We start from the raw sequence: 14,707 nt of genomic DNA, 5'->3' as shown, positions 1-14,707 counted from the left end.
TGCCGCCGGGAGTCGGGACCAGGTCCAGCAGTGAACCCACTCCCCCAGCGCGCCGCCGATCTGCCATGGCCAGCTATACCAAGGCTGCCCAGCTGAGCGGGCCCCTCTGCATCCCTGGGCAGGGCTCCTCGCTGGGTGAGGGGACACGGGAGCCCACGGGCAGGCCGCTGAGGTGACTCCTCTCTTGTGGGGGCGCGGGCTCTGCCCCTCACTGCCTGCATGTCCTCGGGACTCCGGCAGGCAGCAGCGTGCCATTAAAAATCGTCTTGCATGCCATCTTTGGCACGTGTGCCATAGATTGCCAACCCCTCGTCTATCCTATGCAGCTGTTCTGTGAATGTCAAAAGCAATCTAAAGTTGCTCCTATCCGTATCACGCAGAATGTCGGGCACCTGCGAGTCTTCTTCAGCTAGGAACTTCACAATAAACTGCACTGTCCTTCGCGATGTCTTCATGACAGTTAACAGAGTATAGAAGAGCAGTGCAGCATACATCCCTTCTCACAAGATGCCGGGGTGCACAGTGTTAAGTGTAAGAAGTATAAACTGTTTAATATGTTCAATTAGTTGTTTAATAAGGTGTTTATGAAGTAATGTTAAGTAAATCACTGGCTTTAAAATAAGATCCAATATGGAATATATGAGCTATTGACCCATGGACTCCATCTCTAAGAGTGGACTTGTTACATTAAGACACAGGCTCAAACCAGTCAAAACCAGTTTTTCCCACCAAAACCAGCCCTCAGCATTCCATCTCCTCAGAACTTTTCCCGCCACAAAGGTGATATAAGGACTTGTTCAGTGCTTGCACAAAAGTGATATAAGGACTTGTTCAGTGCTTGCACAGGGCTGTCCACCCCAGCGACAGTACATACACGGTCGAGTCTTCACAGTGCTCTAGAGATGAAGAGTGAAGAACACTATAGGCCCTACAGTGAGATTGAGGAAAAGGAGGCCTGTCATCACCATTCCTGCCATCCTTCATTCCTGGTGCCCATCATCCCAGAGGACATCCTTGCCAGCAACAAAATCCAACAGTTCTCTGGCCTCCCCAGTGTTCCTCCTCAAAGGCTCTAAATCATCCGGAGAGTGGAAGGTCCTGGGGATCACACCTGTATGTGGTATTCACTGCACCTGAACAATAGGAAGAGGTTTCTGTGTTGTGTTGGGGCATCATTTATTGTTTTCCAGTTTCCAAGGGAGGGTTTATGGGCTTGAGCTTTAAGCTCTCAAAGCCAGTCAGTGTTTCATTGTATTAAATAAGTTTGCATTTTCCCCTATTCCAGTTATCTGTACCTTTACCCTGAATACACTTACCTTTGTTTGTGCCAAATCACCTTGACTCCTTCAGGGAGGCTAAATTCATTGGTGATAGATACAAGAGGGAGTCAAGTTTGCATCTTCTGAGAAAAGGGGCTTTCCTTTCCTATTTCTCCCCTACCATTTCTAAAGTTTTCCTTTGAAGCGTTGCCTTATTCCCCTTGAGGTAACAACAGCAAAGACCGGCCATTGCAAAATGCTGCAAAAGAAAGCTGGAAGACTATGGAGTGCTGAGACAAAAATCAATGCATCATGGGACATTAAGCCCAGTCCCAGGATGCGCCATGATGTGCTCTGCCTTCTCACAACACCTAGCGACAGAAGTGTTGAGCTAGACTCTGAGATAGTTACCCACAATACATTGCTCACACTGTTGATGATAGTGCCCCCACTGTGGACGTCCTCTGCCGACAGAGGGCACGAGAGTGAACATGAGATTCCTATTTTTATTATGTCAACTTTTGGATGTTGACATCACTTTTGTTGACAAAACTTGGTAGTGTAGACATGGTCTTACAAATCTTTGAAAACAACAACAATCCTGAGGCTGAGATAGACTTTGCCTGGTCTGATCTCAATCTTGCCATCATTTCAGGTTGGCCAGAGTCTGTTCTGCCCGCTCTCTCCTGCATAAACAACGAGGAGTCCTTGTGGCACCTTAGAGACTAACAAATATATTTGAGCATAAGCTTTCGTGGGCTATAACCCAATTCGTCAGATGCATGAAGTGGAAAATACAGCAGGCAGGCATAATTGTATAAATATACAGCACATGAAAAGATGGGAGTTGCCTTACCAAGGATGGGGTCAGTGCTAACAAGGCCAATTCAATCATGGTGGATGTGGCCCATTCCCAACAGTTGACAAGAAAGTGCGAGTATCACCAGAGGGGAAATTATTTTTGTAGTGACCCAGCCACTCCCAGTCTTTACTCAGGCCTAATTTGATGGTGTCAAGTTTGCAAATTAATTCCAGTTCTGCAGTTTCTCATTTAAGTCTGTTTTTGAAGTTTTTTTTGCTGAAGAATGGCCACTTTTAAGTCTGTTATTGAGTGTCCAGGGAGATTGAAGTGCTCTCCTACTGGTTTTTAAATGTTACAATTCTTGATGTCTGATTGTGTCCATTTATTCTTTTGCGTAGAGACTGCCCGGTTTGGCCAATGTACATGGCAGAGGGGCATTGCTGGCATATGATGGCATATATCACATTGGTAGATGTGCAGGTGAATGAGCCCCTGATGGTGTGGCTGATGTGGTTAGGTCCTATGATGGTGTCCCTGGAACAGATATGCAGACAGAGTTGGCAACATGGTTTGTTGCAGGTATTGGTTCCTGGGTTAGCATTTCTGTTGTGTGGTATGTAATTGCTGGTGAGTATTTGCTTCAGGTTGGGGGGCTGTTTGTAAGCAAGGACTGGCCTGTCTCCTGCATATTTCTCTTACATGTGGCAATGGTTAGCTCCTTTGCATAGAGCTAACCCTGCTCTTATGTACAGCCTCTGTCTCTGGTCTATGTGCTTCAGCAGAGCTAGGAAGCACCCATTTCTCCTTTGTCACGTTTGCCTCACCTGTGGGCCCCTGTTTAGTAATAACATGATTCCATGGGGCTGGCTGGTCCAGCAGTTGGGAAACAATCAGAGTAACTGGCCTTAGTTGTGGTATTGATGGCTTATCAGTGAGTTGGTAAATGCCTTTCATGAGCAGGGAAGCTGTCTGGAGTGCATACAAGGCTGTCCTCAGGCAAACTTAAATGTGTTCAAGTCATAATGCAAATGAAAATCGTAATGAGATATAGATATATCCCACTCTGTCACAGAGTCATTTAAAGGTGGCCTTCAAAGAGAAAAACAAACATGCTTCTAGGCTCATGATGTAGAAAATGTTTGTAAAATTAAGCAGAAACGAGGGGTTCAGCTTGTTTTTAACAGTAGAAATTCAGGTCTTGTCTACCCTGGAAGATTTTATGACAGCATGACATTGTGACATTACAAACACAAAGGACTGAAAGCTGAGCGCTTGAGCGAGGAAGGCATTTTTAATCAGACTGTTTTAAACGCTGTGTTTTTTAATTTGTTCTTGTTCACATGTATTTATCTAGGTGTAACAGGGTGTGAGATAAAGAACCTCTTGTTAAATCAGTAACCCAATGTCACATTAAAAGCCCATGAGGTGTCTGAGTTCTGCAAGGTAAGGCCATAGTCTGTAAGAGAAGCACTTGACAAGCAACTGAACAAGCTCCAAAATGATTGGCAAGTTCCAATGGTTTGTGTTTGCTAAATATAATGGTTCTTTGACTGTATGCTCATTATAAAACACTATTAATTCAGTATTAGAGTGGTAACAGTATCTATTACCTTTCTGGCAAGAAATATTTGGAAAAAATGGTAGTATGAAATACTCACCCCCTTCTAGTCAGTGGCAGTATGCCATTGAATTCTATGGGTAAAATCCTGGCCTCAGTGTATTGTATACTTATGGTTGCATTGGTGTAAATCAGGTCACAACTAGGTGTCCGGGGCCTCCTGTGGGGCCATGAGCAGGTTTCAGAGGGTCTGCTAAAATAAACCAGAAAAGCGAGGCCAGTGTTAGACTCGCTGGGACCCAGGGCAGAAAACCAAAGCCTAAGCCCCACCGCTTAGGGTTAAAGCTAAAGCCTGAGCAATTCAGCTTTGCAGGGCTACCTGTGGCGTGGGCCCCATGCCATTGCCCTGCTTGCTACTCCCTAACGCCAGCCCTGCTTTTAATCTACTGGATATGGAGAAAAACAGTTGCTGTAGCACAGGTGGACCAGGGAATTTTTATATCATGTTGGGGGGCCTCAAAAAGAGACAGGTTGAGACCGCTGGATGTCACGAGACTACTTTCTATGCTCTTCAACGTCTCCTATGAGATTGAGTGCACATTATCACCCTTAATGCTTGCTGACATGGGACTGTAGGATCAGACCCTGTCTTCCTATCCTCTGTCATGTTCAGGCCTGACTTGCTACCCCTCATCCAATACAATGCCTTTCTTTTTTTCAAAACTTAAGCTCATCTGCTCCCTCCCAAGTTGGCTGGATCACGTCCTCCTCTGTCCCATTTCTCTTTGACCATTTTAAGGAGTAATTGATTTTCAAAATAGCAATGAGTATGATTTTACATCTCATGAGTATTCATGGTGAAACTGATATGAAGAAGGGTTTGCTTTGACTATCTGGCTGAGATGGAATGATGGGACCAAAAGGTTCCATGAGAGTTGGAGATATGTGTCAGCTGGGTTATTAGCAAGTAGATGAGCCTAGAAACCGGATGAGATGTGCCCAGCTAGATCCTCGGTCTGACTAGAAGCAGGATGAGATGCACCCAGCTAAGAACAATAATAAAATCCATCTCAAACTAGGGATAAATAGGCCTAGCTTGCCTAGCCCTTCAAATTGTGACAGCATCAGTAAACAGAGTTCTTGTTTTATCCTAATCTAAATGGGATAATTACAATTTAGGCCATCTCCACAGGCTGAGGAGGTGGAAGAATGCAAGTGTAGTGATGAGAGAATATTTTTATAAAAGACCCTGTAATCAAGCTTGTAACCTTTTTTATGTAACATGCCCTGAGGCTCTGACATTCTCGTTGCAGACTCTTCAGAAAGCTCTGCTCTGCTTCCAGCCCTTTGTAACTTTGTAGGATCACAGCCTTGCACCCAGCCAAACGTAGGTCAAGAAAAAGAACTGCCGTCCTCCCAAAGCGCAGAAGGACACACGCTGACGTAACCGAAACTCTAGTCAGTGATCTCCCTGGGCGCAGATTGAGGCCGGACTACACAGAGATACATGCCGCGTTACGCCCTGGCCTCCGCACTGGCCTCTTCCGCTCCTTCTGCCCGGTCCCCGGAATCCCTGCATCGGACAGGCGGGCGCAGAGCGATTAAGAATGAGGAGGGCTGCAGTGCTCCCTCTCCCGATTGGTGGGTTCGGGCGGCGGATTCTGTCGTCTGATTGGTTGAGCCTCTCCAGAGGCGGCAGAGCCGCGCAGGCGAGCGTTGTGATTGGCTACGCGGCGGCGGGGCGCTGCTATAAGAAGCACGGCGGCGGGGGGAGAGAGGGGCGTTGGAGACGGTCGCACCGCATCTCAAAGTGATTGGCGCTCGGCGGTATCATGTGACGGTGAGGCCGTGTGCGTGCTGAAGGAGAGAGCGCCGTGACGGGCGTCATCAACTTCGAGCAGCAGGTCGGCCCCCGAGGGAGGAGGGGGGCTGTCCGCGGCCTGGGGCGGGCTGGTGTAGTGCTCGGGGGGAGGCTGCGGGGAGTCACCTCTGGCTGCGCGGGGGCCGTGGCTGAGCTGCGGGTTGAACCGCCTGGGGAAGAGGCTGCTCGGGCGCCTGGATGCGCCGGGAGGCAGAACAGTGGTGGGTGACGCTGCTGTCCGGGGGCGCTGGCCCGCAGCCAGCCGCTGCCTCGCCTCGCCTGTGTAACCGCGCCCGCAGGCACCCGCCACAGCGGCGGCTACGCAGCTGCAAAGAGAAGTGCGTGGTCAGGCGACGCGCGTCGGCTCCCCTGCGGCTGGCTGCCAGCGGCGCCGCGGAAGGGTCGTGCCAAAGTACGAGCTCGGCGCGCTCCTCTAAGGGCTCGGGGAGCTGGTTCTGAAAACCGCCTCTGATAAGCTTTGCTGCTGCCTGTGGCGTAGGGAAAGGAAGCTCTTTGAGTCAGGTTGCTGAACATCCACCTACATAGCGAACCGTTGTTACTGCTCGAAATGGCTTTCAAGAGCCAGTCTCCGCCACTTGAGATCAGTGGGGACAGAGCCGCACTGGAGAATTGAACCCTTTGTGACTGAGCTGGCTGAAGTGCAAGTTCAGTGTGTCTGCGCTGGCTCTGCTAACTAGATACAAGTTCTGCCCGTGTTCTCAGTAGCACTTGCATAAATCTAAGTTGCTGTAGGCTCTGTGCACTCTGGAAGACTTTGCAAACCTACCGCTGCACAGGGGACAACATTGGTAGGCCTGACTGAATCACTTCAGTTTGGCTGTGTCCATATTTGTGACAAATCAACAGTTGAACTTTAGTTTTAAGTTACTAAACCTGCTGAAAGGCTGTTTTCTTAACTAGTTATACCAGCTGTAGACCATTTAGCCTATGTCTACACTGCCCACATTACAGCATGGCTGCACTGTGATATGGGCAGTGCAGATAAACTTTATCCAAAAAAACCCACACCGAAATGAGAGGTGGTAGCTTTATAACCAGGAGCTGTCTATACTGGTGCTTTTCAGCACTGAAATGTGTTGCTTGGGACAGGGGAGTGTCTTCACACCCTTGCATGCCTGTAGGTTTAGTGCTGAAAGTGAGAGTGTAGAGACAGCTGTAGAGTCACTCTGGCTGTGAAGTGCCTTGTGAGCTGAACTATGCAATAGTATGGAAAACTGGGAACAGCTTTGCTTTGCGTGTTCTCTGCAGTTGGGCACTGACACCCCCCTCTACTGTATCTGTGCAGGCACAATGCCATTGATTTCATTTGGCACTGATATAAATGAGGGGAAAGAGTAGCCATGCCACTTCACCGAGCCAGTGTTGCTCTGAGATCATCTTGCCCACCCCTCCACACAACCAGTACTTGGCAAGACTCTTGTATGCTAGTGCTCCATACTTGAAGAGGGCATGTATCCATAAGTGTTACTCAAATAGTAATGTGAATAACATGATTCCTGGTAAACAGGGCCATGTAAAATAGTGCATGGAAAATGTAGTTTCATAACTGATATATTAAACTAAAGAGACAAGGTGGGTGGAGTAATAGCTTTCATTGGCCCAACAGCAGTTGGTAAGAGACAGTTTTTGAGCCACACAGCTCTTCTGCAGGTCTGGGAAGAGTGACAGCAAAATGCAAGGTGGAATGGATTGATTAGCATAAATCGTGAACTCATATTGTAAAGGACCATTCAAGGTAGAGTGGCCTGTTAATGCCTGTGCAGTCATAGGACAAAAGGGGGTGGGGGTGCTTATCTGGTGTCTGCTAGACACTAAAAATCATGGACTGAACAAAGTAATGATTTTAAACTCCCAGGCTCATCTTTTTGAAAGTGTTGTGCAGGTTTAAAGCAGTTAGGTTTTCCATGGTACTGAATACTGCTTTTCTTGGACAGCATACTGTTTAAACTCTGGTCTTCAATCATAATGATCAAAAGTAGCCCTGCAGGAGCCTAAATTTTCCTGCAGATAGAAATTACTAAACTCTCTATCTAAGAGGGCTAAAAAACAGAAAAGATGATCCACAGGTTACAATATCCTTTACATAAATTTCCAAAATGAAGCTAATGACGATTACTTCCAGGCTAAACATATATAAAGGAAAATCACTATTATACTGCAGAGTTTAAAAGAACACCTTAAAGCATGAAAATAAAGTGTATACACTCCCTTGAAAGGAAAATAGCTCTTGGCAAGGGTCTTAAAATATGGATGCCAACAAGATAACTTTCTTGACAGCAATTGTGCTGTGGGATTATAACATAGAACCAATTATCCTACGTTATGTAAGTGGTCAGGTCAAAAGACTGCTTTGTATCTTCATTTGAGGCTTGAATCAATAAGTCTCAGCACCTGTATTGCTGGATGGACTGACTATATTTCATGTCAGTTGTGATCTGATGCAGTAGTTGTGAACAACTACAAAGTGCTGTACAAGCTATGGAACTGCAAGGTGTATTCTCTCCATTGATTAGCAAGCCTCAGTTACAGCTTTATCTGCTGCCTTAAAACTCTAAAAGTCCAACTAATTGTTATAGATTAACAGAGAAATAACTTTTTTTCCATTTGAAGGATAATGGACCAGTAACACTCTCAGGAAGGATTACAGGTTTGACTGAAGGAAAACATGGCTTCCATGTCCATGAATTTGGAGACAACACAAATGGTAGGGTTCTTGTCTGGGCTCTCTTGCTATAGCTAAACTGCATTCTGACACTTAAGTTTATGGCACTTGATGTGATTGTCCTTAATATTTTGTCTTCCAGTCCTATAAATCTACTGTAGTGATACTTGTACTGGAATCAAACTCCTGTGTAAATTCAGTTTCTGTACTGACAGGAAATAAATATAAAATGGTCTGTCACTGATATCAGCAACTAGCAGTATCTCACTTCAAGAAACTGGATGGTAAATGACCACTGGATTCTGAGCTACCAGTATTCTAACACAGTAACTTTAAATCTGAAAATAAATAGGCAATGGAATGGAATGTGCTAGCTCAAATTTGGACAATGTTTAACTGGTCTGCACCCACTATTGGGTGGATAGACTTTCAAAGTATCATTTTCAGCTCAAGCAGGGATTGACTCACTGGAGATTTAACCTTCCATATCTATGTAGGTCAATCTGAGGAAGCTTGTCTGACAGTCCTCTTGAGATACCATGGTTAATCACTCTGGAAGTTCTCAAAGAAGCATCTCTTGGAATAAACTCTAGTGGGTGTCAGGCAATAGTCATTCCACCATCTTTGAGTGGAAGTGTCACATTATTACAGGAAATGGTTTAGTGAGTTGTATTAAATGTGTATAAGGCATCTTGCTGGGGAAATAGGTATATTTATGCGTCAGAAAGCTTACTCATTTCTGCAGTAATTTTGTAATGAAGGCTGTAACTTGTTACAGGATTGTACCAGTGAGGTGCTCACCTTCAATCCTAATGGCAAAAAACCACGGTGGACCACAGGATAAAGAGAGGTGGAGCATCAGTATTTAACTTCTTGCATTCTATGGATCTCTACTAGACATAAGCTGGTTTTAACACAGTTGCTCCATCACCACAGTCCCTCTGAAACGAGTGTAAAGTTCACCCAATGCCATTGGCCTTCCTCAGTCTTCAGGCACTGGAGATTCGAAATTGCAATATCTGGCTCCACATCCCCACAGTGCCTGTACTGGGGCAGGGAGTATCTCCCAGCTTCTATAAAACAGGAGTTAAGGATTAGTGCGGAGGCTTGATAGCTCTGTGTACCTAATGCTACCAAGTTGAGCCAGATTTTGTTCCTTAGAAATTCCAGAGGCCCAATTGTGTTGTCCTGTATAATGCCCTTGTGAGTAATTGACAAATGACAGAGCATCTGGTACTTGACCACTCTGTAATCAGAACTGGCACTATGGAGGTGAGAACTGAATTGCATCTAGATCTGTTTATAATGGTGGTGAGTGAAGCCAAAAAAGTGAAGGAGTTAGGCTAGTGTTCACATTCACAAATGTGAGTAGACTACAGCACTGTAGCAGGTGTAAGCATCTAATTTAATCTTTATTGTATATAATGGAACCAAATTTGTGGACTTTTTGTGCTGTTAATCATATTGAGCAAATACTTCATTTAGGGTTTATAGTAATGTGGTTACTGATTCCAAATGTTTAAAACAACTTCTAGGAGTGTCCCAAGTCAACTTCTAGCAAAGTCAGCCACACCATAAACATGGCTGTAATTGTCAGACTAGCCAAGTTCTATCCTGTCATTTGATTCCACTTCTGCATTAGAGCAGAGCTTGTTTACCACCCTTTAAAATTTCTGCCATAGTTCTAGCAGAAATGGGTGTGTAACTTCAGCATTTAGGTGTTCGCTGTAGTGGTCCTGCATAGACTTTTATTGCTTATGCAGTCAGTTTTGTAAGCATCTTTTGGAAAAGGTTCCAAAATAAGAGTCTGGAAAACTAGTCTTCTGAGCCTTCACTTTTTAAAAATTCCTTTGTTATCAAGTTAAGGACCATTTAAAAACCTTCTGGATGGTGGGGGGTGGAGAGGGAGAACTAGCATAGCAATTTTCCTTTAAAATTACTATGCCTCCTCTAGAACTCTAAAGGATTCAGCAAAAAGTATGGAGGGGAGTGGGTTGGGGTAAACTATTGACCAAAGCAGTCTCTCTCTTTAAAAAGCTTCTGGTATTGGCTGCTGTTAGTCTAGTCTGGTATTCTGATTACTAGTCAGAATAATGATTCATCTGTCTCCAAATTACATCTCAAGATGGACTTCTGGATTTTCAATTCCTGGGGTAACTAGAGCAAGCACAGAGTCTTAGTGTCTTGCCTATAGTTTATTTTGCAATTTATAAAATACAGATGTCAGAAAAGAAATAGTACAGGCAATGATGCTAGTACAAGCAAAATACAGCCAAACACTAACAATCTCAAATTGATATTTGGACATGGTGAATTTATGTACATTACTAACTTAAATCATACACAAAGGTATTCCGCATCGTTTCTCTGCAAATCATAATTCTTCTGGAAAATTCTGGATGTTAAAGAACAAAAACAAATGTAACCTGTTCCTCTTCTCTCCCTCCCTCCTGCTGCTTATGGATGCGTGTCCTAATTATTGAGAATCAGATAATGGGAAATACATGTTAGGGAGAACATTCCACAGTAGGCCAAAGCCCTGTAAATGCCAGATAAGGTCACTTCTCATAAGAATAGAAAATCACTTTTTTAATATTCCAGATCATGGTACCTATGTTTTTCCTCTCAGCTGGCAGCTTGCTTTGAGTCAAATAGCTGTTGACCACAAGTATTGTGGTCCTGCATCAAGAGCTTTAAGTGTCTACTTGTGCCCTTGTCAGTCTGACATTTCTAGTGTCGGAGTAAGCCAGTTTAGAGATCTGCCTACTTGAGATGAATAACTTTTTGATAAGTTGAAAATACTATATGGTAAGTGTGGACAGATCAACTTTACCAGCTGGTGAATTTTGATGCATTTTGCAAAGATTTTTGTAGGCTGGACTGCCATCTGTCTTCTTTAAGACATGTTCATTTCAACATCTGCGTGTTCAGAACACTAGCTATGCTTTGTGGTCTCCAGAGCTCTGCCTGGGACTAAAGTCAAACTGAACAGTTTCCTTGCCATTGTGTTGGCAGACTTCCCTTATCCTTAAATAGCTGATTCTTTTAAATAATGAGGACTTTAAGTTGGGGAGAAGATGGGGTTAGGTGGCATGCTTTACTCACTACTTCGGTTCAAAAACCTGGTACAAATGACAACTCAACTCTTGTATTAAACAAGAAACCAGAAATCTAACACAATGTCAGTCACTACATGGGAAAAACTAATATCTTTTCTACTAGTGAATGATTCAGACTTAATGTCTCGACTCAAACAACTTCTATTTCTGTGCATTCTAGGCATGTTGGAGATCTTGGCAATGTGATTGCTAATAAAGAAGGTGTGGCAGAAGTGTCAATTAAAGATGCTTTAATTTCTCTTACGGGACCGCTTTCTGTTATTGGACGCACCATGGTGGTACGTATCAGCTGACTAGTATCTGTACTGAAGTCTTGTTGTGAGACTGAAATCTGGTATAGTGCACATGTATTACAGAAGCTACAATTCTTTGACTGAAAAAGCTGAACCAGTGACCATTTGTAAATGGACCCTGTAGTATTAACTGAACAGCACTATTATCTAAATTAGGTGTCTAAAGATGAGGTAAATGTCAACACTAGCATTTCTGGATATCTTAAACTAATTCTTCAATTCAAACTACTTTCTGCGGTTTCAGAATCTGTTTTCTCTACACTACTACTGCAACAATTCTGCCTTTACCAGCAAGAATCTGTGTTCCCCTAAAAACAGGGACAGTGTCATGACTGCAGGTTATTGTATTTTTGTTTAATGAAGTTACCTGAAGTTTTACAGAATTGTGTGAAAGCACCTGCTAATAACAAGCAGCCGTAGCTGTGTGTACAAGTCATGCTGAAGGATGACTTTTCAGCACCAAACTTAAGCTGACCTGCATTTTTTACTTTAAAACGTGTGGTAGTTCTCTTGCGTGAACTATAGCTTCAAAACTTGAAGCCCCATTTAAAATGAGACATGGCAAACTTGAGGTATGAGTTGCATAATGAAGGCTTGTGTGAGGGGAGAAGAGAGCAGTTTCAAGGTGGAAGGTTAAAACCTACTTGCACTTAAAAAGACTAGAAAATCTTGATCCACCTTAAAGGAAGAAGTTGGGAAGATGCTGAACATGTTGGAGCTCTTGAGCTACATGTGTAGTCCTTCCCTGATGAGTTCTGATGTCACCTATAGGATTTCATGATGAATTGGTGTCATGTGTCACTTGTCACACAGACTACTCCAACTACTTGATTTCTGCAAGTGGTGTCTTCCTGGCTGGCTTCTGGCAGGCTAGATTCTGAAGCTCACTTCCTTCTTCACTTAACAATGTTTGCTTCTTTCCAACTCTCTCCTGCCAAGTATCATTCAGTAGGTGAGATACTAAAACAAGTTGGCTAGAGGACACTGTGGATGTCTCTGTATTGCTTCCTCTAGTATTTAAGGTGTGGCTTTCAGGTAACTGGTTTGAGTACAGGTGTAATCTCCTTCAGTGAAGGATTTGACAAGAGGCACTCTAGCAACCAGGGTCTAAAGAGTGACTTAATAGTGAAGCTGCTAACCTGTTACAGCATTAATTAAGTTGGCTGCTAACACTTTAGTTCAGTCACTCTCTGGATCTCTATTGTAGACTACTATAACTTAATGCAAAGTTCTCATTCAGGAGGTATACTATGCAAGATAAACTGGTGTGAAGCAGCTGCATCACTGGATTGTGAATGCACTGTAAAATCACCACTGTTGTATTGGCCTGCATCAGTGTTTGACCAAGCAGAGAAATTACTTGTGCCATCCATTAGGTTTACAGCATAGGCACTAGCTATGAATGCTTTAACCTGCTACTGGCTATTGAAATCTTCTGTTGGCTTGGGTCCCTATTGCAGGGATGAATTTAAATATTAAGTAGCTTAATACTCCCCTTTGGGTAATGGTGCCAAGATATTAAGGCTAATTTTTTTTTCTAAGTTTGGATTTTAACTTCAGCTTCCAAATAAGAACTGGAGGTTACTCTTGTGGCCAATCTAGATGTAAGGAAATATTGACACTCATGCTGAGTACTTATGAGCAGTCAGGTGTACTTTAATATACAGCACAGAATTATTTGAACCTCACTCACTCAACTCTTATCTAGAAGTGTAACTTGTAAGACACTGTTTCCAGCAGTATGAGGGAAGTAGAAGTATCTTTCCTCTCACTGTAATATATTAAACTAGATGACAAACTTAGCTTGTCTTGGTAATATGAAGTAGAATTCAGAGGGACACATTACCACTAAAGTTGCATGGCTAAAGGTTGAAATGTTAATTTTAATCCATTAAATGGCAATATATTAACAGTACTTTTTTCTTTAGGTCCACGAGAGAGAAGATGACTTGGGTAAAGGAGCAAATGACGAGAGTTTAAAAACTGGCAATGCTGGTGGTCGTCTGGCTTGTGGTGTTATTGGAATAGCTAAGATCTAAATATTGATTACTTAAAGGAAATGAGAAGTAGGCTATATAGGCATTTTCATTTCACTGAAAACATCAATATTTTGGCCTTGTTCTGGCAAAAGCTTTAATTGTACTGCTACTTTCAATCTATGTATTGGCTAAAATAGTGTAAAGATTTGTGATTTTGTACCATGTATACTGCAATTAAAATGTTGATGGAAATATATACAGTGTTAATGTGTTCTAGAGTCATCTCTGTAGGATTAAAACATCCACTTCTGAAGATGGATAGGATCAATATCACCATGCATGTATGCAGTGGCTTCCAGTTCCTAAACCCTTAACTGGTGCAGAAATTACTTAAAGCCTATGAATGAGCACTGTAATACTAACAGTAAAACCTTCTATAATGAAGGGATATACCCTGCTGTATAACAGCTGCACTGGAAGTCATTCATTCAACCCCTAGCACCACTGATCTTGTAAACAGGGTTCCCCATATGGATCCCCTTCTCTAGTGCAATCTGGAAGACCAGAACACTAAATCCCAGTGAAATATCTAAAAACAAAACTCTTGTACTATTCTAACTCTTCTTATAGAACTGCTGCCTGTGTTATGAAAGGAGGTATTGTTGAACCAAATGCTAGGCACACCTTTCACATACACAGTATTTTGACTTCACTTTCTGCAGTACTAAATGATTAAAACTGCCATACAACATGCTCAGTTCTGACTGCGTAAGGGTAAAACTTAACCCTGCCTCTGATGTAGAGGACAACACAATCGCTTGAAGGAATTGACTTAAGTATCAAACACTGAAATGGGTAATTTCAGCAGAAAATAGCTTCTCCTACAAGCTATAGCTATACTGCATTTTGGGATGGGAGGAAGTAAAACAAACCTAATACTATCATCACATAGTGAAGGTCTTTATTTCCCTACATCAGTTACAGAGGTGGTAGTGAGAACAAGAGCAAGCATCTAGGCTGGAAGCCTTACCTGCTTATCAAAGTGCAGTATTGTCTTTTAGATAATTATCCATAAGATAATCTTGGCAAATGTACTAAAACTATCATACATCTTGAACTAATTAAGCTGACCAGCTGGAATGGCTTGGGAAGA

General features: G+C 43.2%; 1 protein-coding gene across 1 annotated transcript; it reads left to right on the top strand.

Annotated features, from left to right (window-relative positions):
* Positions 1–381: 381 nt before the first annotated feature.
* SOD1 (superoxide dismutase 1) lies at positions 382–13,810 on the top strand. Its single transcript, XM_030548450.1, is given in 8 exon segments — positions 382–468; positions 5,342–5,477; positions 5,480–5,523; positions 8,112–8,210; positions 8,942–8,974; positions 8,976–9,013; positions 11,443–11,560; positions 13,504–13,810. Coding segments are annotated over 8 exon segments (666 nt in total). The 3' UTR covers positions 13,615–13,810.
* The last annotated feature ends 897 nt before the right edge of the window (positions 13,811–14,707 follow it).

The sequence above is a fragment of the Gopherus evgoodei genome, chromosome 1, assembly GCF_007399415.2.
Source record: "Gopherus evgoodei ecotype Sinaloan lineage chromosome 1, rGopEvg1_v1.p, whole genome shotgun sequence".
In the NCBI taxonomy this organism is placed as follows: domain Eukaryota; kingdom Metazoa; phylum Chordata; order Testudines; family Testudinidae; genus Gopherus; species Gopherus evgoodei.
This window is presented reverse-complemented; position numbering and strand designations above follow the sequence as displayed.